Genomic DNA, 27,695 nt, shown 5'->3' on the forward strand with positions numbered 1-27,695 from the left:
AATAAAAATCAACATACCAAAGAATGGAATTCCAGAACAAAAGCAAAGGTCCAGAATCCATCTTAATGGCTTTTTACTGTTACTAAAGCCACAAAAGGGCTGGAGAGATGGCTCAGAGGTTAAGAGCATTGCCTGCTCTTCCAAAGGTCCTGAGTTCGATTCCCAGCAACCACATGGTGGCTCACAACCATCTCTAATGGGGTCTGGTGCCCTCTTCTGGCCTGCAGACATACACACAGACAGAATACTGTATACATAATAAACAAACAAACAAATAAATAAATATTTGAAAAAAAAAAAAAATAAAGCCACAAAAGCGGTCTATTTAAATAAAAATACACTACCTCAGAAATTGGAGGTTGGTCTACAAATCTGGGCAAGTACTTTTCTAATTCATAAATGCCCATAGACACTACATTAGTCAGACATAACGAGTACATCAGGGCATTGAGGAATTTTCTCTAAGCACACTAGAATCATACTGTAAATCAGTCCCTTAGAAAAGTTAAATTAACTTCACCTCTGCTGTCATCTCATTTAATATGTAAAGAATGCATCGCACTTACAGGAAAGCTCATGAGTTTACATACATGAGATGTAAACATACATAGATAGAACCAACACCAATTAATGACTTACTGGTAGCAACCACTAATAGCACGGGAATTTCACAATTTGGATAAAACAAACATGCAAGGCAGTTCAACAAATGGAACAAGGACAAGGAATTATCAAAGCCTGGGCAAGGCAGCAAGCCTATAATCCCGGTACTGCAGAGGCTGAGACAGACAGATCACCAGGCTGGAGGACAGCCTGGGCTCAGAACAAAACTCTATCACAGGGAGAGGAAGAGAAGGGGAAAGAAAGAGGGAGCACACACAGTGACAAGCAGGGGGAGGGGGGAGGCTGAAGGGTTGCACACTTGTGCATATACACTAGAAAATAAAGGGTTGGCTTTTGGGGAACACATCTCTTCTGCCAATCAAGATGTATTTTAAGAATTTCTTTCAAAACCACAAACTGGTCAGTGCTGAGGACACTCTTGTCTCATTGGGAATGAAGAGTTTTCCCTCAGGTTAAGACAGTCAGTCCAGCAAGCAAATCCCGTTTCAAGTAGCAGACCAGCAATGTGCAGAGTCTCTGTGAAGACGGGTGATGAGGAAGAAGGGCCACAGGTGTTTGGTTTTGTCAGCTGCCAGACAAAGCCCTTCCTCTCCAGGAAGCCCAGACCAATAGACTGAGCACAATCCACCCCCAGTCTCACTGAGACATAGAATCCAGAAAGCATACTTGAAAGGAAAGACCAGGACGTTGGGAAGCCCCTTGATCACAGTCCAGTGTACATCACGGCCCAGCATGTACAGGTGCCAAGACTAATACAAGCTAACACATTAACAACTATGCCTCTTATCCCAAGCTGACTACAGCAATTAAAAATGGCCCATTTTAAAAGCATTCTCCATTTTAATAGCTGAAAGTTGGGAGAATTTCAAAGTCATGGGAAAAATCGACACTCGTTAAAAAAAATGACCTCTAGAGTGCAGAGATCTAAATACAGCATTGGACGTAAAAATGTTCAACTTTTCCGTCATAGGAAGGCAAAAGGATCTGCGATCACAGCCCAGTCGAATTCCTTGGGCTCTTTCTGATTCTGAAAACAGATATGGGCTTTAGAACCGCACTTCTTTTGACTTATCGGTCAGATTTTTACGTTTCAAGATTGTCCGGTCAGATTTTTACGTTTCAAGATTGTCGGCAGGATATCCACTTTCTCATTTCACTTATGTTTATCTGCTGGGGAAAGCCTTGGAAGAAACAGGGTGTGTGTGAAAGGGGCGGGGTCGACCCAGGCTCTCAACTGAAGAAAATCCAAAACCTAGGACTCCCGGGCACTGGGAAACTTAGCCTCTTCGCTCTTGAGGGAGGGAGGGAGGGAGGGAGGGAGGGAGGGAGAGAAAGAGAGACAGAGAGAGAGAGAGAGAGAGAGAGAGAGAGAGAGAGAGAGAGAGAGAGAGAGAGAGAGAGAGAGAGAGAGAGAGAGAGAGAAAGAAAGAAAGAAAAGCAGCTTGAAAACTTACAGCAATAGGTCATGGTCACCAAAGACCAACTCCAACCCAAACTTAAAGCTGTTGGACAACACCCATATCTCGAGAACTGGGTCAGAACCTTCTAGTTAGTGGAAAACTTCTAGGTTTTCCCTAAACCGTGCTGCGCAGGGAGTATGGGAGCCTGAAGGCTCTTCCACTAAGAAACTTCCAGAACTGTGGATTTGTGTAATTCCATCATAATTTGGTCCAAGGTGACCAGTTTAGCAGGGGCGACAGGGCCTGATGTGGATTTCTAGAATTCCATCATTCGTGGAATTTGGTTCAAGGTGACCAGTTTAGCAGGGGCGACTGGGACCAGGCCTGACGGAGCTTAGCGCGGTCGTCCTTGGTCCGGGAGCCCCGCGGGGCTGCCCGCCTGTGCGCCCGCCCGTCCTCAGCGACCCGCCGCTCTCACCAGCTCTTCCCGGCGGCGGCAGCGGCGGCTCCGATCGCTGGGCGTCCGGCGGCCCCGAACATCAACGACACCCAGGAGCGCGGCCTCGAGGCTCAGGCCCGAGGACCGACTCCAACTCCCGCAGCCCCGGCCACTTTCACACAGCACTTCAGCATTTTGAGAGGAACTTCCGGAAGCGGGCTGGAGGCGGAAACCGGAAGCCGGAGGCGACCATTCGCTCCCCTTCGCTTGGCGGCGGTACCTGCCGAGCAGTCCTGGAGGAAACAGGAGACAGTCGGCTGAAGTCGGTTCTCACGTAAAAAAATCCGAATTCTCTGTTCAGTCACTTGAAACTGACATAGAGCGAACGGAAAGGGGAGTGAGCAGGAAGTTCACTTGGTTCAGCCCAGTTGTCATGGAGACTCATAGTAACAACTTTGGTAAACCCCAGGCCTGGAGGCCATGGCTACTTTAGCTAAGCTTCAGGCTCGGTCGTCCTTTCTAGAAACTCAGTACTACTTTAGGAACCGGTGAGTAGTGGAGAGAGGGGTAGCAAAAGAAATTTACTGTTAGCAAATTATTTAATTCAGGAATTATCCTCACAGTTTTCCCCATGGGGACTCAAACGTGATAAGAAGTATTTATTACACAGGTGGATATTATTATGTGTGTGTGTATATATATATTATATTATACCATATATATTATAATACAATGCAATAAATACTGCAGGTATATATTGCATAATATGTTGTATCATAATATAATATATATATATATATATATATATATATAGAGAGAGAGAGAGAGAGAGAGGGGGGGGGGGGGTCACTAATAGGTTTTTATGCTCTAAGGAGAAGCCCAGCATAGATATGATTATAAAGTGAAGCCCCCTACTGGGGAAACTAAGGCAGGTGAATCACTGTGAGTTCGGTCCAGCCTTGGCTACACAGAGAATTCAAGGCTCTCCGGGACTTTATATGGAAGTCTTTCTCCAAACACTGTTTTTTCTGTATTTAAAAATCATCCTGAACAATTTGGTTTGGTTACACTTATTTTCCATGTTAAAGGTTTAGCGGCCCAATTGATGTTACCCGGGCTACCCAATAAGTTCCACGAGCGCAGAATGTCAGTATCCAAAAAGGAATTTTAGCTTCCGTTATCTCACAGACATGGAATTCAATTGTTCTGGGATTCGTCTGTCTAAAAGTGAACGTTTCTAAACCAGTGTGACAAGATCGTTAGTACTTGTAAGTGGGCAAGCTCCAAGACAGCATTCTCCACCCCACCAAACACACCCAAATGTCCTGTCCATGGAAAGGGTCCTTTAAAGGGGAAGCAATGGGCCAGCAGTTTCTCTAACTTAAGAGAAACCATGAAAAGAATAATACATTGTGATAAAATACAATCATCTAGCAGACCAGTGGGAAAATATGTCCATGTGGGAAAGTCCTGCTGAGCACCCCTTACCCTAACTACATCTCACCTGCAGTTCTGTTATTGTTCCATCGTGTACCTGTAACGACCACCAAGGGCAGAGATTCAGTAGCATAGCTTTTGTGAGACAGAATAGATCATCCTCATGCCAGGAGTAGGACAGTGTTGCTTTTTCTTAACCGTTATTTCAGTCTCTAGTGTCTTTCCTACTTCCTGAAATGTAATAACGACGATAATTATTTGCCGAATAATTACTGAAACTTCCAAATAATCATCTTTAGATAAGCATACAACAGCTGGATTCTTATGTTTAGCATTCAGAAATTATTTCATCATCCACTTAGAGTTGTGGCAGTCTTGTATTTGTTTATGGCATCGATATATAATTGAAACAATCCCATCCTTATAACAGCCAGTTATGGAGCCATGTCGTTTAAGGAGGAATAGGGATCGCACTCTTAGGTCAAAAGCGAGCTGTCAGTTTCTTTCTGCTTGCTAGCATTTACAGTGCCAGGCCGTGCTACATAGGCTGTTGGAGAAAACAAGTCATTAGGGATCACGCTCAGCTGCAGATCCTGTGTACTTAAATACTGAACTGCCTGGAAAGACTTGTCCACTGGTGCAGTCAGTGCGTAGATATTCTGAGGGTGACCAACCACTTTCTGACCGGATTGGAGAATTAGAAGGACTACATACCTGAAATTGTAGAGCAGAACAAAAGCTTGTCGAGGGAGGTCACAGGAGGAAGGTGAGCACAGAAAACATAAACATGGGCTGGAGAGATTGCTGAGAAGATAGTGCTCCTACTGCCATGCCTGTGACCTGAGTGATCCCCAGGACCCACATGATGGAGAGAGAAAAGAGACTCCTGCAAGGTGTCCTCTGACCTCTTCAGACATATACATACTAGAAATTAGAAATAATAAATAAAATGTAATAAATTTTTAATTAATGTTTAAAATTAAAGGCAAATTCCTTGAAAAATTGTTGTTTCCCAGTGGTGACTGGGTATGTTAGTTCTTCTTGAACTTTAATGTGCTCCAGAATCATCTGGGAATTTTGCTAAATATCTAGGTTCTGATTCAGTGTGTCTCAAAGACAGAAAATCTGCATCCGTGACAGGAACTCCTGTGGGGCTCTATTTCACATTTAAAAGGGAGACCGGCCGTAGGAAAAGAGCTGTAGCACTTTATCTGTGCTTCTTCAGTCTTTTGAGTTCCACATTTCTCCCCTGCTCCTACAAGGAAAGGGAAGTGAGCATCCGTTAGCGTGCACACTTGGTGCAAGGTCACCTAATGCTGTACACTTGCCCTGGACAAATTTCTCTTTCGATCATAGTGGTCTGGCTGGCAAAGTAGGAGGAAGCACCAAGCTCTGCTAGTCTAAATGGCTTGAGGAAACTGCTGCTGAAAATCCACACAGGAAGGGACCAGTCCTGTGTTCATGCCATGCTTCTATGTCCATAACAAGGGAGGGCCAATCTTGTCTCTACCGCATTACTGGCACTAGAATAATGCTGAAGTAGAAATACGATTTTGTTGAGAAAATATATCACTAAGTCACAAGGTTTGTCGTTTTCACATGTTAACTTTTCTTTAAAATTGTATTTGTAATATTCATGTTGATCTTGCTAGGCATTTTGGCTCAGTGTTATAACCCCAACAGTTGGGCTAAATAATGTGTTCAAAGTCTGAACTAGTGCATGAAATACTATCTTTTTTAAAAAAAATTCTTTTTATCTCATAGGAATTATATAATTCCCATATTTCTCATTATTGAAGCACATTTGGAATGCTTTAAATCATAACTAAGAAAATTCATGATGGGTTGATTTAATAGCTCCCTATTAATTATTGTGGGCTGGAGAGATGGCTCAGCGGTTAAAAGCACTGCCTGCTCTTCAAAGGTCCTAATTTGTATTTATTTTAGGTTTTTAATTAATTTTTCATTCTCATCAGAACTTAATACTAATTAGCTACTACTGTAGCTGTGACTAAAATAGTCACTAATTAAAACACTTTGTGGGCATCTAACTGTTGCTGTTCTAAATATGGAGACTACAACAGTCCACAAAAAGTCATGAGGGAAGCAGAGCATGGACAGATGTAGTGTCATCTTGGGATAAGTGTGGCAGGCCAGAACCAGGCAAGGTGGACACCTGTTTTTGGACATGCTGATCTGCTTAGGAAAGACTGGGGGATGTTTGGGATATCTGAGAACTGTCAGAAAGAACTATCGGAGATGTGAGGTAGCCTTGTTAGGCAAGAGCAGTTTGCATCTGGAATACCAAGTGCCAATACCCTGTGGCTAGGAATAGTCAAGAAGATAATAAATTCAGCCTGGTTAGTCTCATTGTCAACTTGACACAAAGGAAAAGGGAGGGCTTCAATTGAGGAACTATAGCCCTCGGATTTGCCTATACGCATATCTTTAGGACATTTGTTATATGCTAATTGACACAGGACGGCCCAGCCAACTATGGGCAGTGCCTATTCTAGGTCGATCTGAACTGTCTAAGACAGATAGCTGAACAAGCCAATAAGGAATGGTTGTACAAGGTCTCTGCTCCAGCTCCTGCCTTCAGGTTATTGCCTTAAGTTCCTGCCTTGGCTTCTCAGAAGATGCACTTGAGGCTGTAAACCAAATAAAGTCTTCCTTCCTTAAGTTGTTTTTAATCAGTTTTATCACAGTAGTAGAACAGTAAAGTAGGACAGAAACCAGTGTTCTAAAAAGATGCCTACAGTTCAGAAGGGCAGGCTGGGTCAGAGCCTCGGCATTCTTAATGAGACGGGGAACCATGGGATTTTCAATAAGTGCTGGCGCGGCAAAATTTCTGTCTATAAAAATAATAGATAGTAAAATAATGTCTGATTTATTTTTAAATTGAATAAGTAGTTTTGCTTCTGTTTTCCCTTTTTTATTGCCCGCTCTACTCCCATATTTTATTAGCTTAACGTTTTGTTGCTTGACTTTTGATTCTTAAAAATTTTTAAGTTACTGATGTAGTGACTTTTAATCCCAGCATTTAGGAGGCAGAGGCAGGCAGATATTTATTAGTTCAAACCCAGTCTGGTCTACATTGTGAGTTCCAGGACAGCCAAAGCTACATTTATAAGCTAATTGTGGTTACCTTATGTGGTGTCTTTTATTATTCATGTATTATAGCTGAGGAAAGTCAGGTTTAGATAGTCTAAATCATTTGCCAAAATCAGAAAGCTTAAAGACTGTATCTAAAAAAAAATTAAGTCAAATCTATTTCAATAAGTTAAATTAATATTTTAAACAATTTTGAAGTACATATCGTAAATACACAAAAATATTCATGATCTACACAAAAGTCATAACACACTTAATTTTGCCTAAGGGAAAAATATATGTATGTGGATGTGAAAAAAAAAAAACAACAGTTTCTGAGGAAGAGGGCTTGAAGATGTATATTGATGGCCGTAGAAATCAGATGCTCAACTGAAGTACCCAGATCTCTTAACACCTTTAAGAGAGAATGGTGGATTCATAGATAAGGGAGCAAACTGGGAGATCTAATTTTTTTTTTTTTTTTTTTTTTGGTTTTTCGAGACAGGGTTTCTCTGTGGCTTTGGAGCCTGTCCTGGAACTAGCTCTTGTAGACCAGGCTGGTCTCGAACTCACAGAGATCCGCCTGCTTCTGCCTCCCGAGTGCTGGGATTAAAGGCGTGCGCCACCACCTCCCGGCTTGGGAGATCTAATTATTAATAATACCTGCTATGTGAAAAGCTGGCTGCTGTTTCCACACACGATGTAATGTATGGGCTGGAGATAATTCAGTTTGTAAACTGCTTGCCGTGCAAGCATTGGGACCTTAGTTCAAACCCACGGAAAGCTGGGTTTGCTATTAGAGCTTTTCTGATGATATCAGAGACAAAGAATATCATAAGACTTGTGGTCTACCTAGCATGGCCTCGAGAAAAGTGGAAGACACGCGACCTGATATTGTCCTGTAGTTTCCACATGTATGATAGCATGTATAAGTACAACACACACACACACATACACATCACATCGCATCATACACATCACACTCAATTTTTTAAAATGTAATTATAGTTCCCATATGTGGTAGCTTTTATTATTCATAGATTAGAGCTAAGGAAAATCAAGGTTAGTGTAAATCATTTCCCAAAGAGAAGGATCAAAGATATAGTAGTTTGATCTTTTTCTGTCCAAATTTGTACTTGGTATAAGCAATACTTAAATGATGAAGTTCTTACATTAAAGTAAGTACCTTAAATATGAGTCTCGCCTGCCTTTCTTGGATCAGTTTGAGAAACAAGATTGGTAGTTATGATGCTATCCAGAAGAGACTGATAGTGGCTCGTGGGTCGGTGCTCTGCACCAACCTTCAATACACTGTTGTGAATATTTCCCTGCTATTTCCATCACTGTAGGAATTTGCTTCTGACTCCACATAGCCAATTCCTAGTGTGATTAAGATGATTCAGTGCTTCAGTGCCTTCGGTTTGGAGAATTATTCAAGATCTATTAGCATAAATAAATAGCAGCTCAGTTGGGTAGATACGAGTCTGCTCCTTTGACTTTCAGTTCTTTACAGAATTTTCTGTCACACCTTGATTTTTAATGAAAAAGTATAATTTTTTTCAAGTCAACAGAAATATTTTGTATGGAGGTGCAGACTCAATTCAAATCCTTACTCTGTTATTCTAACTTTGTATAAACTCTTGTACTTTTGCTCTTGACAAACTCTATAGCTATAATCTCTGTCATCTATAAAAGAGACAATGCCTTTATGTTGACTAGGAAGGAGAAATGATCTTCTAAACATATGCAGGTTTATAATCACAGAAATTCAGGAGAATGAAGTATAAAGGGAACGGATAAAAAGGCAGTTAATAACTTCACTATGTGCTCCAGGTTGTTCTGTTTATTCACTTTCAATTTTAAAATTTTATTTATAAATTAGTTAAAATCTTCATTGATGTGTTTGTAGAATGGATGCATCTGTAATAAAGTATATGATTATAAGTGTTCAGCTCAAACACTTTAGTTTCATGAAATGCCTGTGTAAAATTCATTCAGATAAAATAATTCAGTATTTGATCTAAAACTTTATTTTTAAAAAGTTACTAGTAATAAGGAATATATTTCTAAAACCAACAGTCAGTATAAGACATATTGGTAACATAAAAGAGATGACTCGGTTTCAAAAGCAAAATAATTAATCCTGCCTATTCCTGGTGCTCTTAAAGACAGATCTCAGCTTGCCAGTCTCCTCTCTATTAATTCTTATAAAAAAGATGACTAATTTTCACAAGGTATGAAAAGGCTACCCAGGTAAGCTGCATGTAATACTGCATAGTTAATAAGTGATTGTCTATCTGTATACTCAGGAAAAACCTCACAAACCATTTAAGAAAATATTAGTTTGAAATATAAATATTAAGATACCAGAACAAGTAACTCTGAGAGGTTGGAGCTAATAATATCAGCTTTAATAAAAATATATTAACAGCATTTAAAGAGATAATAATTATAGGGGGAAGGAGTACTATGACCAATTTTTAAAACTTTTTAATTGATAAAGTAATAGATGTATTTAAAAACAGATTAAGTGCTCCTGAAAAGAAATTGTTTTAGGATAGTGAGTGAGGGAAGAATCCATAAATAGAGGCAACTGAAAATAATGTGATAGGAATTACCTGTCAGATATGTCAGTGTGCTTCATAAGTTATAGGCACCGCAGGATTTAGAGTGTGAATTGAAAAATTATTTACCAATGACAAAGGAACACTACAAGTAAAATTTTCTAAACCAAAGGAAGAATGTAGCTCTGAATGAGTCCTACATAAAATGTCTTCAAAACGCATACTGTCTTAGCTACTTTTCTCTTGTTTGGATAAGCAGTTTCTAGAAAACAGAGTGGCAGGGTTCCAAAGGGTGAATCCCTGATCATCATAGTGAGAAGCATGGCAGAGGCATGGTACTCGAGCGATGACTGGCTGAGAGCTTACGTCTTGATCCATGAGCTCAAGGCAGAGAACAGCTAGTCCACCCCCAGTGACAAAGCATCTCTAACAAGTCCATACTTCCTAAATCTCCTCCAATCAGGTTCACCAACAGGAAACCCAAGTCTTTAAATCTATGAGCCTATGAGGTCATTCTCATTCAAACCACCACATTCCCCTTCCTGACTCCCATAGGTTCATGCCCGCATCATAACGCAAAATGTATTTAGTCTAACTTCAAAACTTCCTACAGTTTCTCACAGTCTCAACACAGTTTAAAACTCTGAAGTCTCTTCTGAGACTCAAGGCAATCTCTTAACTATAAACCCTTTTAAAATCAAAAGCACAAAGCAAATTACATACTTTGAACATATAATTACACAAACTATACATTGCCATTCCTAAGTAGGGGGCTCAGTGGGGAAATACTGGACCAAAGTGAAGCCCAAACCCAGCAGGACAAAGTCCGAATCCTATGGGCCCACATCTAATGTTAAAGGATTTAGACTGCTCGTTGAAACTTGGCTGACAGCAACACATTTCTCTCTTGAACTGCTTCCACTCCCTGCCTGCAGCACTTCTTGCTGATGGTTTCTCTATGGCAGACATGTGCTGGTAGCCAGGCGGTGGTGGCGCACGCCTTTAATCCCAGCACTCATAATATGCAGAGGGGAGTCCCACATCAATGCACAAGTAGGTAATATAAATTATTTTAAAATGTAGCAATGTCATTTTTGATAGCACCAAAATATATGTAATTTGACTCAAAAATGTCACTTTTTCCATTCTCCATATAAAAATGAATTTGTAGGAATACAATTTGTGTATAAGATAATTTTATGTATGATATTTTTCATGCAAAGGTGATCTTTAAAAAACTATTTTTGTAAGAAAAAACTGGGATCAATTTGTATCTCTGTATACATATGATATATACACAGTAGTGTAAAAAGTGGTTAAATTGGGCTGTCAATATGTCTTAGCTGGTAAAAGCTCCCACTTCCAAAAACCATGACCTAAGCTTGATTCCTAGGTCCCACATGGTGGAGAAGAGAACTGACTCCTAGGAGCTGTCCTCTGCCCTCCGCATCCTTGTCAGGATGTGCACATGCACACACAAATGTAGGTTTCACATGCATACATTTGTACATCGTGACATAAAAATATCCTTGAGACAAATTAAGGTAAAAATGTATTTAGTCAATTTTAGAGTGTTGAAATTTATAGATTCCTGAAGTATGGGTCTGGAAATAAAGCAATCTTTAAGGATTTAGATTTTGAAAATCGGGGGATGGAGGAGATTAAAGTCATGATTATTTTTCTGTTTCAGTTACATTTTTATGTTTAGAATTAAGTAATCATAAACTGTTTGTGAAATAAACAATATGAAAAATATATTTTAAGACAAAAGTTTTGTTTTGAAACCAAGATTAAATTGTGCCTAAAGACATTGCTAATCAAAATGTTGTCCCTAACCTTGACAAACTAGATTAAGAAAACGTTCTTTTTAAATTATTTTTAAACACAGTATAGTAACCAATGTAGGATTTGATCTCAAAGAAGCAAGCAAATAAGATTAGCAGATAATTGCCCTAGCCATTTGTTTGTTTTTGCCTGGATGTGATTTATGCTAAAATTCTGACCTCTTCAAAGTAGCGCATGTACAGTATCTAGTATCTGTTCATTAAGTCCCAGGGAAGCAAACAGGTAGCAGACTCTCACCTCTAAGCAGGAGTGAAAACATTCCATCAGTGAAAACAAGCGCTGGCATGTAGAATGCTGCAGCTAGATAAGGCCTTTAAAGTCGCTTTTCCAGTGAGTTTAGAAATCAAGAGGAAAGCACACATGTAACAACTTTAGGAGAAGTGAAAATAAAACTTTTAGAAATTAAAGCAGTATTTGAAATTAAAATTTGCCAGAATATCTCTCTCTCTCTCTCTCTCTCTCTCTCTCTCTCTCTCTCTCTCTCTCTCTCTCTCTCTCTCATCAGACTTAGAGGGTAAATAGTGGAAAGTCCTGCCTGCGCAAGTTCTTCCCACACCAAACCCTCTATATAACCATATTTCAAGCATCAACATCAGAAAATGAGTGTTGGCTTATGGTTACTTCTGTTTAAATGTGGACTTCCAACTTTGCCAGTTTTGTTCATAATTTTTGAAAGATTTATGCCATCCTGAAACAAAACCATAGTATATTCTCACAATCTTATAGCTAAAGGATCCTCTGTGTCCACTTCTCCAGAAGTACAATGGTTTTTAATAGTTGCTGTAGGAAGTAGTATCACTTTTCCTTCTTAGTGTAGCCACTGATAATTTACCTATGCTGTAGCAAATAACCCAACCTATGACTGTGTAAGCAAGCCTAATTAAATAGCGTGGTTTTGTTTGTTTGTTTGTTTTTAACTGGGAAAAGATTGTTTGGGAAGAAGGATATCTATGGTAAAAGGAGGGGAGTCAGGGAACGTAGAGAGAAGTGAAAGTGATCAAAATTGTTAACATGTATGAAAATGTTTATATGTATGTAATTGTTAAAGAAAAATGTTAAAGAATCCCTCCCATTTGTTCCATCTTTCTTAGTTATCTTGAATGTGGCATATTTTCTCTGGTTTTTATGATTTTTCTTTATCCTCTTGTGTATTACAGGTTAGTTGTCTTGTATTCTCTGGGTTTTCCCTTAAGTGAGGGCACATCTTTGAGGAGTTGTCTTATATTCTCTGGGTTTGCCCTTGAGTGAGGGAGCATCTTTGAGGAGGATTGGCATAGGATTGATGCTGTGATTGTCTCTCTGTGGTGACCAGATTTGTGCGGTCTGGAGCTATTCTGACACTGGAGGTTTATTCATTTCTGCTACCTGACAAAGGAGATGACTAAGGGATCTCCCACTAGAATATTCTCTTTTGCTTTCAATTAAAGATTGTGTTTTAAAGCAGGTGCTTGGAAACTGTATTTCCTATTCTTCATTTATCTGTAGACTTATGTATTATCAATGTGTGCTCATACTTCTGTCCTAGTCAGTGAGCCCTTTCTTCCCCTTATTTTAATGCTGACCTTTGGCTGATGAGAGCCATGTTATACTTTCTGCTATGTCCTGATCAACACAAGACACAACTCTTCTGACAAAAAAAGTATCCCAGTTTTCTCACCATCCATTTCTCCAAGGAGCCTTTGTTCCTTTTAGTACGTTCACCTTGCCAATTGGGAGTGTTTCTGGGTACTGTTATTTTTAATAGGTAAAGCTAGTGTGTGTGGTGTGTGTGTGTGTGTGTGTGTGTGTGTGTGTGTGTGTATTAGGACACATTTTACCCCTGTGTTGATTTCTGTGTCAGTGATGGAGATATTAAAATTTCCATAATTTCATTTTGAAAATTGTTTCATATTCAGCATCCTGAGTTGCATTCTTTGTGCCCTGTTGCTCCTGGACTCCTGAACTCCAGCATTGCTCCACATTCCAAACAGCTAGCACCCCAGGAGTGCACCACCAGACCTGGCTTCAATATCCTGTGAGGATATCAAGTGCCTGCCCCTCATTATTCTGATCATGCTTAGTTTATTGGGCTCTTTTCCCTGTGTATAACAAACTCCATCACCACAGAGGGTACTCCAGTCTCTGACATAGATACCTTTCTTGATGCAGTCTGTCTCCCTGCCAACTGGGATGCCTTTCCCAACATGTGAGATCTGAACAGCTATGTTGCCTGCTCTCACAGGTAGACCCTTTCATCACCTTGCCATGATGCCCCCAAGCCATGCTTCTCATCCATATGTGCTTTCTAGACACATTCAATGGCATAGTACCCCACTCAGCTCCAGTATGTGGGTATTCTTCTTCCCGATGCAGACTCTAATAGCCTATATGGCTTTATTCCTTTGCACATTGTCCAGCAGAGACATATTTCCCATATCCACTACTTATGGATTTGTTTAGGAAAGGAAAGGAAGTGAAGAGTGGTAAATAAAAGATACTTTAACATGCACTAATAATAGAAATATTTGTGGCAAACTGTGATGTTTCCTGGTTATGATCTAATATTAGGGTCCTTTCAGGCCCATACTCATTAACCTGTTAAATAACAATAGTAATGAGACTATTAATGAGAAATAAAAATGGAGCTCCCAGTTCCTAACAGCCCTCTTTGTTGCCATTAAACAGAACACAGTGATGACTATAACATAAAATATGAATCAAGTATAGTTTCTCCATTTAAGAACTAGCAAAATTATATGCCAAAGAGTCATTCTACACATCAACATATCTGATAACATAGGTCAGCCAATGTTGAAATATTATTTCTATAGTCTAAAACAGTTGCTCATTGTCTAGTAATAAAAGACAAAGTTATGGGTTTGTAATTGTGTTTATTTATTCATAGCTAATATAGGTGGATCAGACTGAGTTCAGTTTGGAGATATATAAAAACAATATTTGCATATTACTGGGAAGATACTTGCCCATATACTCTTTCATTTTTCTCTTTACTGCCAGTTAATTTTGGCCTCTGACATGCACACATCCTGTTCAGAGTTACCATGCCTATAGCTGGTGACAAGGCAACCAGAAACTTCCTCCCTCCTCTTGAAGTTTTATTGCACTGCTGTTAATACTCTGGGTCTTTTATCATTATTAATTTATTCAGTATTCACTGTGATAACACTGATCATAATAAATTTATTTCAAATCCATGTAAATGTCATAATTTATTCATTGCTATAGGGTTTACATTATAATCTGGAACTAATTATTTTACCATTAAAATAAAGTGTTACCCACAGTTTTTCATTTTAAATGTAAAATGTCTAGTGGTTCATGACATATTGTGTGAGTACTCAGCATCCCAGTGCTAACCAAAGTCTCTGTAAATTTTCTTCGAAGCATTGTTTTTTTAAGTATAACAGAAAAATCTATCTATGGAAATAAGATTTCAGTGCATAATTAAAACTTAGTGGTATGTTGGCTACTAGTAATTTTTGTATTTCTTCCATTTTGTGATATATATACATATTAATACAGCATACCTTTGTTTATATACATTATTGTTAATACTATAGAAACTGATTAATTTGCCACTTGACTGATGTCACCAGGAGAGATTTTAAAACAAACTCAGAACACTGTGAACTTGGCTGCTTCTATTCTGCATGTGTGGTGACGGACAAGATGAATTCCATGTGCAGTGCACTAGCAGTGAGGGTAATAACTACGTGTGAGCCCTAAAAGGTCTTAAGTGAGGCTGTGTTCTCTGTTGCAGAGGCAGACGTCTCCACACTGTTGGTGAGGAACAGGAAACTGGTTACAGTCATTTAAACAGACTGTATTAAAATGGGAAATAGATCCAGTAGAGACCCATTAGATGTTGATGGTAAATGGCTAATAGGAAGAGTCAGCTTTATCCTGTGTCTTGGGTTTTATTCCATTGCTACTTTGCTGAATGGAATTATCTTTGCATTCTTCTCTGAGCTCCCTGCCCTGTTGGGCACAGTATTGCTGTGTCCTTGTTGTGTGTCGTAAATGACATTTTTACATGCTTCTCTATCATATCACGCTATTAACTCAGATACAATTTTAAAAGAAAAATGAAAGACTTCCTCTTACCCCGTAGTCCCTTGCACAATAACCTTGTTGCCATGACATCCCATAGCATTTGATACTTATCAATCATCAGTTCCTTTTTGATGTATTTCCATGCACCTGTATGAAACAGCATTATATTTTTATCTTATACTTAGGCCAGCTTTTTCCTTATTTATTTCCATTCTAAACTGTTATAAACCAAAGATTGTAACCTATGGGGATGTGTTGTTCACTGTCCAGAGTGATGATACTGTATTCAAAGAATTTTATACATCTTAATATTACATAACCTACTCTGAATACCACAGTCTTCTGCCTTCATTTCCAGTCTTACATATTTTCCTTTATTTCTTCCTTCCTCTCTCTCAGTTTCTTCTGTCACATTTTATCAGCTTCTCCAATGTACCAGATACTTTACTATGTTTGGAAAAATAAAAAAGAGTAAAATGTGAGTCCAGCCTTAAAGCCTTGAAGAATAAATATGTCATCATTTAGTATGTAGACAGCTTTAAGCATGAGGATCAATCTTCCTGGAGGTTGTAATTAGAAAAACAATTCAAGGAGTGACTTTGCAGTGGAATGGCAAGGAAAGCATGGTTTGTTCAGGAACTGATTGGAGTAGAAGGCTCTATTTGAGTTGAAACAATGAAAGAAGATGAGGGGATTGTGCCTGAGCCAGATGAAGGTGGTTGGTTTGGTATTCTAGGGCTAGGACTTTACTCATAAGTTTTGAGACACCATTTGAGGGTGGATATTTGAAACTCCTAAGGAAACAGTGATGCGGTTAGATTTGTTTTCAAAAGATGATTTCAGAGACCAGCAAGGTGGTGCAGCAGTAGGATTCTTGTCAAGTCTAAAGTCCTGAGTCCATCCTCAGAACCCACGAGATAGGAGAGAACTGGTACCTTCAATTTGTCCTCTGACCTGCACTTACTGTTCCCCTACCCCCAATAAAATAAATAAATAATGTTATAAAAATGTTTTAAAGATCATTCTTCCCACATGTGGTAACACGTGCTTTCCATCCTATGGGCCACTGGGCAAGAGGATTCATAGTTTTAGGTCAGGGCTACACAAGCAGACCTGTTCCAAAAAAGAAAACCAATTGCTAGATTGGATAAGAGATGACAGTAGGAAAAGACCATTTAGGAAATAAGACTTTTGTGACTAATTAGTTTTAAAAAGGTGAAGGCTGAACTAATGCTGACTATTGCTTCTCAATCTGATGGGAGCCATTGTTTTGCTAACACTGCCATTCCCAACAGAGCAGACTTGAGATGACTAGCAGTGGAGACATGTTTCTTTCCAGTGTTGACCCCAAGGCACCTAAGGAGCAATCCCAGTGCTGGCATTTTAGATACAGTGCTTAGGAGTGCGGCCTCTTTGAGAACCTGTCAAATGATTCTTTAAGTCCGTCTTCCCCTGTTCTTTCCCAGAAATAATCACTTCCACTTGTGACTTTTTTACCTTTAATATAGTATTTAATTCTTCACTTGTCTTAATTAATGTTATCTTCAGGAGTATTAGTTTGGAAGTTCATGTACATAGAACGTATATATGTATATCTTTGAGAAGCATACTAGCTTACACACAGTTTTATGTGGTAGATAACTTTAAATTAATGAATGACTTATTGGTCAACTAGCATTTGTTTTTCCCATAACCTTCAGAGATAGTATTTTAAAAATAATATTATAATAAGTAAATTGATAATATTTATTTGTGAACTTGGAGAGATAACTCAGTGGTTAAGAGAATTTGATGCTCTTGCAAAGGACCCAGGAGTGGTTTGCAACTCCCACATTGAACAGATGATGCTACCTTTAATTCCGGTTACAGGTGTCCTCCATGGGCACCTGTACCCACACGGTGTACATACATTCAGAAATATACACGTGAAGTCAAAATTCATTTTAAAAATCTTTAATAGTTTTTGACTCTATCTCCATCCAACATCAGATGAAGGTTCTATGGTGATATGCAAGATAATCATCAGTGTGGCTACAGTAAAGGGCCAGTTCAGACCCCCTCTCTTCAGCTGCTCAAGGAGCAAGCTGGGGACATCTCCTTGGACACCTGAGAACCTGTCTAGAGTCCAATCTCTTGCCTACTTTCAAATGGCTCCCTTAATTAAGATATATACTTCCCTGATTCCATATCCACTCTTCCTCCATCCCAACTGTCCCATTTCCCCAAGCTCTCCCCATCCTCCCCTTCTCTCTTCTCTCTCCCCATCCCCCCTTATCCTCCCACCCCCAAGCTCTCAATTTTTGCCTGGCAATCTTGTCTACTTCCAATATCCAGGAGGATAACTACATGTTTTTCTTTGAGTTCACCTTCCTATCTAGCTTCTCTAGGATCATGTAATATAGGCTCAATTCTATGGCTAGAATCCACTAATGAGTGAGTACATACCATATTCATCTTTTGGGGTATTGCTGTGTTATTCAGGTAGACTTTAAAAGCCTCGAGTGCAGCAATTCAGATCTCCTTTCCTCAACCTGCTGAGCTCTGGACTCCAGGAACCTGGTATTCTGTCCTGGAATACTATGATCTGGCTATGGGTTGATCACCAACCTGCTGAGTGCTGGACTCCAGGAACCTGGTGTTCTGTCCTGGAATAATACGCTCTGGCTTTGGGTTGATACTGTTCACCAGCCTTCCCACTAGATTATCTGTGGTGTTCTATGAAATTTGCCTATGGTATTATGACTAAAATCTTAAAGGAAAATTGTAATTTAATGTAATTTAATATTTAAAAACTTGACCAAAAATTCTCTTAAACTTAAAAATTGACTCACAGTTTTCTAAGAAATTTTGTTGGATTCTTGCGTTTTCCCACTGCCCCCACCCAGAACTAGCTCTTGTAGACCAGAGCTGGCCTCGAACTCACAGAGAGAGTACTGCCTCCCAAGTACTGAGATTAAAGGTGTGCACCACTGCTGCCCGGCTCATTTTCTCACTTTTTAATTGCAAAAGCATTGTGTGGCTGTTATAAAATAACAATGAATCAGAGGTTAATAAATTCTAGTTTTGTTCACTGAATTCTGGACTCTGCAGAGAACTACATTTCTGCAGAAATGTATGCGTTCTGTTAAATAGCTCTTTTAAATATGAGAATATAAACTATTATGCTGTATATTTACCATTATTATGTTATTATCTATCCATTTCAAATGTATAAGTATAGTTATTTTTTTCAAGAATTACATTGCATTCCATGTTGTTTCTTTATCAGTCTAGCTTTCATTAGGTTGCTCCTCAAGTGTCAATGTTTAGTACAGCGCTATATGATGAAAGCACAGCTCTACTCTCAATCTGGTATGACCAGAAAATATTGGCCTTGGCAGGGTGCAAAGACAGCTGGTGTGGGCTCACATAATTATGTTCCACTGCACTGTATGGGCTTTCCCTGGGGTGGGTGCTGAGGCCTTTCGAGTTTTGTTAAAGCCTCCTTTGTCTTGAATTTCTTCAGAAACACCTTCAGGATTATTTCAGTGTTGTTGGCTTGGATTGGTAGGGTCTCACAGCAGGAGCAGTGGCCAAGGGTGAACCTGTTGGGGATGCAGGAACTACACACTCATCACAGCATTTTCATTAAGCAGGGTTTTAGAAGCCACATCAGTATCAGCTCAAGTGCAAGGGCTTGCCCTCAGATGTACAGCATGTTTGCTTCCTTAAAACAGCAGGACCTCTTCAGTGAAGGTTTGGCATGCTTAGTTGTTTGAATAATGGTGTAAACTCACTCTTCATTGCATATATATATATATATATATATATATATATATATATATATATATATATATGAAGGATGCTCTATCCAGCTACTCTGTGTATTCAGAATCCAATATTCTCACTTTACTTGATTTTGATGGTCTTGAAACACAGACCTGATTTTGTTAATCCATTTAAGATAGGTGTCATGTAGCCTGAACTAGCCAAAGACTTGAACTTCTGATCCTCTCGAGGGTTGGGATTGCTTGTGAGCACCCAAACACAGCGTGTTGGTCCCCTTTTCTTTCCTGTCTTCTCCATTTCTTTCTTTCCCTCCCTTTGTCTTTAAATAAGTGATGCCTTCTAATATTTGTGGAGTCCATCCTTAGATAATAAATTTTAGAGGTGACACCCTACAACCAGATCCTTTGCTTTCAAGAAACTATCAAGAATGGCAGAGTTTGCAACTAAGCTTCATTGTGTGACTTTAGGAGGTGGCCGAGGCTCTCAATGTTAGAGCCAGTATCATAGGCACCAGCTCTGAATCCTGGGATTGTGTCTTTCCTGCCTTTACCTGGAGCAATTCCACACGGTGCTCACTTTCTACTGAAGAAAACACTTGATGAAAATAATACAAAGCTACTGTTTAATCCTATTTGGGGGTTGAAGGGTACCTATGGCTTTACAAAATGTAAGAATCTCAATTGACATGAAAATCTTCTTTCTTATAGATATCTGACCTTTCCTTGTTTGAGATAGAGTCTCACTGTGTAGCTTGGGTCGTCCTTAAACTTTAAATCCCTCTGTCTCAAGTTTTTAAATTCACTACCACACTCATGAGGATGGGACTTGGATGACTATTTTTAAAATACATCTTAAGTGATGGAGAGATAATCAAGTCTTGAAGACCTGAGTTCAGTTCTCAACTCCCATGTAAGATACCATGTGTGGTGGTACAGCTGGTTATCTCAGTGTGGGGCAGCAGCAGACAGGGACTCTTGGTGCTTGCTAGTCAAGCATCCTAACCTACTCATTGAGTTCCAGACAGTGAGAAACCCTGTTCCAAACAAGCTGGCTCCTGAGGGCAACCCTTGAGGTTGACCGCTGGCCTCTTCACGTACACATACTTGCACATGTAACCACACTTCCCTGAAAACACATAAATGCACAAATGAGCACACAAAGATACACAAAATGTAGAATATATTCAATGTTTTTCCTATTCTGTTATTTATTTTTGTAAAAGCCTTTACTTTAGAATATAAAAAAACTATCCTAAAAGAATATATATTATTTGTCCGTTGATCTATTATTTCAAAGTTACTTTCAAAGTTACTATTTCCTATATTTAATGTTTTATATGTTTGATTCCAGTTTTTGAAATACCTTATCAGATATATGGTTGTGTGCTATTCCTTTTGGGGAGGCAGACAGATAATGTAAAAATTCTAAGGTTACTTTGTTTCTAATCTATCAGAGTCAAATTGCTCTCCTATTGTTTGATCTTAACGACAGTGCTTTGTTTTACCAATGTATGTCCTGTGTCCGCTGTCATCAGTGCTTAGGTACATTAAACGTTGTACATTAACATTAACCTTGCAGTGTCTTCGTAGACATGCTTCTGTGTACAGCTGTGTACTCTAACTGCATTTGAAAGCTGTGAGAGGGAGAGGACCAGCAGATGAATAGAGTCATGTGGATGCCATCAGTTCATGGCTCTTGATTACCACTTTAACTGAAGATAATGCAGAGGATGTGTCTTTTTAAATTATTTTTAAATGTCATGTATGTGTACTATATTTACATAATTGTCTGTCATCTAACACCTCTTGTTTCCCCCCACTCCCTCTCAAATTCATGATTTTTTCTTTATTTTTGTTATACATACACATAATATATAATAGCTATATTATATGTTATATATATAAAACTACACATAATATATAATAACACAAATATATAATAACTGCTGAATTCATTTACTGTTGTTCATATGTATATGTGTATAGGGCTGACCACTTGCTACAGGATAACCAGTTAAATGGTTCATCCCTGTGGAAGACTGATTCTCCCTCTCTCAGCAGTCCTTCCTTTCTTGTAGCTGTTCCTCTGGTGGTGGGACTTTCCCCCTTCCTGGTGGCCGGCCTGTCTGAGTCAGTGAGTCCAGGTCCAGTGACTCTGTGAGAAAAAAAGATGAAGGTGATGAAGAAAGACACCAGGCCAACCTGTAGGGTCACACACACATCTGTCCGCCTGAACCTGACCTGTAGAGCCACATACACATCTGTCCACCTGAACTTGACCTGTAGAGCCACACACACATCTGTCCGCCTGAGCCTTACCTGTAGAGCCACACACACATCTGTCCGCCTGAACCTGACCTATAGAGCCACATACGCATCTGTCCACCTGAACCTGGATGGTCATTCACATACAGGAACACAGTCAATAATAAGAAGTGTGGCCATGTTACCAACTGTGTTCATTTAGCAAAAGTGAGAGACTAACTGTAAACTAACCACCATCTAAAAAAGTATATTCTGTGCATCATTGTGCTATGACTTTATCAGGTGGCAGTGGAAAGACAAGATAATATTGACATCAATTAGGATAGATACATAAGATGTCTTGACTCAACATCTTCTCATTGTAAGTCAGTAAAACTTAAGAATTAAGTTTCTTGTCTCTTTATAAGCCTGTGACTCACTCATTGCATTTTTTAATATACACAGGCTCTTAGCAGAGTAGGTATTTTATAATAGATTCATTTGAATTAGAGGCAGTACATTTAGCTGATGAGTGAGTTAAATATGCAGGCATTTTATTTTGCATGATACACGTGTAGTGGCATTTAAACCATAAGTTCAAATAATTATGTTTTTAAAATACTGACAAAGTAGTACATTGTTTTTCATTCCCCTAATAAAAATTGCTACCAAATTAATTAGTAGCATAACAGATGATTATAAAAATAAAATAGGCAAAGCTGTTGAAAGCTCATGGCTTCACAGAGAAAGGTTAATTTTTAAAACTCCTCTTTTTTTTGAAATGTGATTTTCTTAATTTAGTATTTTAATTTCTTTAAAATGACATGTGCGCTGTAATTAAAAATTAAGGTTAACAGGTTGACTTGCCTTAGAATTGCATTAGTTACTAATGAAATAATTTGAAAACATGTTTCAGTGCCGTTGACGAGTTTAGGAAGAAGGAGAATGACGCAGCTGTGACAATCCAGAGCTGGTTTCGTGGATGCCAAGTCCGGGCGTACATCAGGTGCATAGACTTTACCATCAAAACCTCATTTACAAACCATAGTGCCTGCCTTAGACAATCACAGGTTGTTTAGGTAGCATTTATTCCAGATAACCTCTTACTTCACTCAGTAATGAAGTCATTAAATTTATGTTGGCCCTGTAAAAAATGATACAGAAAACTTATAATTATTTCTTGCTGATATGTGAATTACAACTGCTGTACGTACAATTCTCAATATTGTAAGCACATTTGATCAGATATTTCCCCCCCAAAAAAAAATCCTTATGAAGTGCTTTTATAATACCAAGTCAACTGATGGGGCAGGAAAGGGACTGGGGAAGAGGAATCTTGGCTTTTCTCAATACGTTGGTTGATGAAATCAATGATGTTAAAATGTTGATATTTTAATCATAAAAATGAAGGATCTACCCATATCTTAATTCTTCCCATGCTTTTCTTCAGTGCTCCAAGAATGTTATTAATGTTCTCTTTGGTTCTGAGGAAGGGTAGGCAGTACAGCTTGCCCAGCAGTACAGTGCTTGCCTGGTGTGCACAAGGTCCTAAGTTCAATTCCTTGTGACATATCTCACGTTTGAACAGATATTTTCCTAGGTGAGTTAGGGGAAGAATATGCCTGGTCTATTGTAACCCCGAAAGCTGACTGAGGAGTACACTTCACAACACTTCCTTATTTTACCCAGAGCTGTAAATATCTAAATATCTAAATATCTTCCAATATCTAAAGTGAGGCCTCTGCTTTCATCTCAGTGCAGTCGAGAAACATGGCCGTGAAGAGCACTCTTTGAATTTACCTGACTCATGTGCTGCCTCAGGAACACTGGAGAATGTGAGAAAACACAAGGCACATGTTTTTTGACATAAGAACTATTTTCTAAGTTCTTAACATGATTTTCATCAGTAATTCCTCAGTCATTTCTCAACCTATCAACTGATCTGGGTGTAGTACACAATTTTAAAGTATTTTATCTGTGCCTGGTAGCACAGATCTGTACCTAAGTATTTGGGAGGCTAAGCCAGGGGGACTGCAAGTTCAAGGATCTCCTGGGTTACAGGGTGAGTTCAAGAGAAACCTGGGTATCTTAAAGTACACCTGATTTATTGTTGAGGCTATAGGTCTGTGGTAGAACATTTCCTTGACATATGTCAATACATAAGTACTCTGGTGGTTATGAAAATAAAATAGCAAGGAAGGAAAATAATTGAAGCTAAAATACCATTCAGTTATAAGCCCAAGAGGAAGAGTGAAAGTTTTCTAGTGCTATTCTCTGTATGTGATTAGCAATCTCCCAGAGTACGTTTTCATTCTTTAAAAACATCAGAGTCTACTAATTGTAGAGCTTCAGTCACGGGAGGCCAGGGAGAGCAACCTCCTGCAGCAGAAAATGATAAGTCCATGGTGAGAACAGATGTACTACCCCCTTCCCAGATGTGGAACTGTTAGATGTAATAGCGTGCTCCCAGATGTGGAACTTTAGTTGTGGCTGACAGCTGGGAAGCGTACATTGGTGCAGTGAAGGCAGTTTGGAGGGCATAAGGCATAGCATGCTCACAAGACCCAAGAGCTCCTTATAAATCACCTATTTGTCCTCAACCTAGCTATAGAAGGACAGAACTCACTCAGGGAAAGTCCCAGCTCTGCCATGGTAGGGTTGGTCATTAGGTAATCCTAGCAATCATGAGCCTCAGTTTCTCCTTGTGTGAAATATCAGATTCTTTCTGCCATCTCCACAGACAAAAGCCATTTCTGGTTGAGAACTCAATTTAGAGTGAAAAACAAAGCATTTATGGTCAAGGAAAAAAGTGTATATGGAGTCAGGCATGGTTGACATGTGTCACTATAATCCATGTCCTTGGGAGGCAGCTGGGGAGGATCTCCACATGTCCAAGGCAAGCCAGGTCTACATGAGTTGCAGACCAGGCATCAAGACTTTATGTCAGAGAGAAAAATAAACAAGATAAAATAGAAATAATGAAACTGAAATAAAATAAAGATGCATAGAACCTTAAATTTGAATTTGACATTGTAAATTATAGAACATTTTTAAAGAATGAAGAGACTTCTTGGTTCCAGTGGACGCATACTAATACAGCTATTTTCATCGTAGGCACTTGAACAGGGTAGTGACAATTATGCAAAAGTGGTGGAGAAGTTACTTAGGCAGAAAACATTACCAGCTTATTGTTGAGGTAAATATAAACTTTATATTACGCCAAGATTTTAGCTGTTCAACATTCTGTAAGATGTGTTTTGCCATGTAGTTTACAAATTACTCATGACAAGTAGCGGTACATGAACTGTTGCTGTTTGAAATGTTCCCCAGAAGTCTCACGTGCTGAAGGCTTGTGGTGGCACTAGGAAGTTCTGGAACCTTTAGGAGGTAGGGTCCTCATGTTGAATTCCCCTCTGTATGCTGTGAATATCAATGGTTAATAAAGGAACTGCATTGGGCCTGTAGCAGAGCTACAGGGGAACAGAGCTAGGTGGAGAAAATAAAACTGAATGCTGGGAGAAAGAAGGGCAGAGTCAGAGAGAAGCCATGTAGCTCCACCAGAGATAGATGCTGGAACTTTTCCTGGTAAGCCACAGCCTCGTGGCGATACACAGATGACTAGAAATGGGTTTATACAGTTTCTGTGTGATTATTTCGAGGCTGAGAAGCAGGAAATCAACCAACAGCTCTCTCCTCCTACAGGGTCCAACTCAAGGAAGGTCACTTGGGTTTGTCTTTGGGGCTGTCTTGTTCCAGTCCTCACCTCCATTCCTTCCCCTGTCCCTCTTTCTTCCCTCGCCTCTCCTCCCCCCACTTTCTGACCCCATTCAGTGATTGGTTTTGTACCTCTCTACTTTGCAATTCTCCCTGATCACGGCGCAGAAACAATATGCCCACTGACTACTGGACAGAAATCGAAAAAACCATGGCCAAAGCAAGTCCTGCCTTTTAAGTGGGTTTCCTCTGGTTGCACCAATGCAGAGAGGATACACAAGCACAAATCTGAGCTTAATTTTGGAAAGGAGACTTTCCTGAGAGACTTATTTTTCCATAAGTGACAGACTTCATTATACATAAACTGCATTGGCTATTTCAATTTTAATACCTTTGACTATGTGCATTTAGGAGATTTATTTGCTGATGGATATCTAGACTTCCTAGTGTGTTCATGGCAAGCAGGCACATAGCTTATTCTTGAATTTCCCCCATTTTCAATGAAATTCTCCTCTGACAGGCAGTCAACAGCTCACAAGGATGTTAACTTGGAAAGTACAGACATGAGTTTCCTCTACACTCTCTTTAGTATTTTCTACAGAGTTGCTTTTTATGTAAATGAGATTTCAAAAATCAGTAAATAAGGCTAGTGAGATGACTCAGTGGACAAAGTCTATTGTCCCACATGGTGAAAGAGAGGACTGATTCCTGATGCTCTGCCCTCCCCATACCTGCCATCAAACACATTGATACATATGCAAATCAATAGTAAGTAAATAAATAAACAAATGTCATTTTCAAAAAATTTAAAGAAATTATTTTTAAATGAATAAATAATACTCCCAATATGACTTCAGTGAATATTTACATATTTGTAAATACATCACTATATATTTGCAATTCACTTTGACAAACAGCAAATGATTGTTTAGTGTCTTATGATGATTGGTATTTAACAAGTAAATGCTATTTGCCAGACATTTAAAACTTGGCTTTTATGATACCCACTTGGCAGGTTGTACATGCAAGGCAAAGATTTGCTTGTGTTTGCTTGGAGCACTAGTTCACATACTTAACAATGTTAGCATGTTGTAATTGTTTTATATGGTGTGACAACTCTGACCATTGCTAACATCTTGCATCAAACTTCTGCCAAGACAATGTGTGCCTCATTATTGTTGCATTCTCCCACCAAGATACTTAGCACACAGTATCTTATGAACCTTTCTGTGAATGGATAGATAGACAGTAAAACGAATTTTTTAAACGACACTACTGCTGTTCCTTTTAATAAACTGGATTCTACTGGTCAGCAGTCTGATTACAGCATGTCTATCGTCTTTCCTCATTTGATTTTAATGAATGCAATATTTGAAACATAAGCCTTTGAATTAGCCAAATGTCTGTTTCTCTTGGTGTTAAACACTTTAGATAGGAAACTTTGGAAGAATATTAACAAGTCCATAATTTTCTTGTGTGTTTCACCTGCCAGGCCAGAGATTTTCTTTTATTTTTCAGATTGAATGCCAGGAATTTTGGTAATTACCTTTTGTTTTGTATACATCTGAACAGCCATTATTGTTGATTTTAAAGTGTACAGAGATGGAGTTCTGCTTCTATCTAAACTTAATTATGCTGTTTGCATGGAGAATTTTATTGCACACCTGACCCTCTTTTGTCCATCACGGTGGAAAAAGTGTCAACATTCTATTGGCGTTTCTCTCAAACATGTTTCTTTTGATGTCTTTTAGTGCTGTATTTTAGACTCAACCTTGCTTTCTTCCTTTTCTTTCCAGTTTTTATATCTGCTTTCCTTTTTAAAATTCACTGTACTTTTATTGATAACCAAGGCTATTTAAAATGTATTTTTGAAGCAATGTTAGGTGCATAGAAAAGTTACAGATGAGTATACAAGGCTCCATACAGTCGTCACCCAGTTTTCTGCTCTTAGAGAAAGGAGTTCATAGTATGACTTTCTTGGCGCTCAGCCTTTTTTTTTTTTAATCTTTATATACATATTGTTTTGTGTATGTGTTTTTATGCATATTTGTATGTGTGTGGGGACATGTGTGTGCATGCATTTAGAGGCTAGAGGACAACTTTGCATCATTTCTTATATGCCATTCACTTTTTCTTGAGACATGCATAGATAACACCTGTATATGGACAGTTAGTGCAGTCTCTGCAGGGCAAAGAAATGACCCTTGAACTTACCCTTGAAGAAAACAATGTGAACAGAGTTTGGGGAATCAGCTGAGAACAGGAAACAGTGAGAGCAGTACAGATGCTGATAACATGGCACAGGGAGTGTGGAGAAGAACAGAAAGTTGGTGAGGACTAGATGTGGCCTTCAGAATGTACTTCTCTGCCTTTTACAGGAATCGTAAAACAATTTAGTGCATTCACTTACTCATAGTAACATTTTGTAAAGTGAAATATACATATGATATTTTCCTTCCCATTTTAGATGGTTCAAAATCATTCATATTTTGCTTCTTCCCTCCCCATTGGCTTG

At 39.0% G+C, this 27,695-nt stretch overlaps 2 protein-coding genes across 10 annotated transcripts in view; one reads left to right on the forward strand and one right to left on the reverse strand.

The window, feature by feature from the left end:
* Gpatch2 (G-patch domain containing 2) overlaps positions 1 to 2,657 on the reverse strand; it is a 155,372-nt gene extending 152,715 nt beyond the window's left edge. For 7 of the 9 annotated variants that reach the window (XR_005287712.2, XR_005287714.2, XR_005287713.2 and 4 more), the window contains exon 1: positions 2,503 to 2,657. Coding sequence is in view for 3 of the 9 variants with exons in the window: in XM_038349676.1 (XP_038205604.1) it covers positions 2,503 to 2,564 (62 nt within the window). In the remaining 6 variants the exon portion in view is untranslated. The remainder of the gene's footprint in view (positions 1 to 2,502) is intronic. The other 2 variants (XM_038349677.1, XM_038349678.1) reach the window with 2 other exon arrangements.
* Positions 2,658 to 2,675: 18 nt separating this feature from the next.
* Positions 2,676 to 27,695, forward strand: part of Spata17 (spermatogenesis associated 17) — a 163,226-nt gene continuing 138,206 nt past the window's right edge. The window contains 4 exon segments of the mRNA XM_038349681.1: positions 2,676 to 2,930; positions 2,933 to 3,011; positions 22,383 to 22,472; positions 24,581 to 24,662. Of these exon segments, the coding sequence (XP_038205609.1) occupies positions 2,897 to 2,930; positions 2,933 to 3,011; positions 22,383 to 22,472; positions 24,581 to 24,662 (285 nt within the window). The 5' untranslated portion in view covers positions 2,676 to 2,896.

Source organism: Arvicola amphibius, chromosome 12 (genome assembly GCF_903992535.2).
Source record: "Arvicola amphibius chromosome 12, mArvAmp1.2, whole genome shotgun sequence".
Lineage (NCBI taxonomy): Eukaryota > Metazoa > Chordata > Mammalia > Rodentia > Cricetidae > Arvicola > Arvicola amphibius.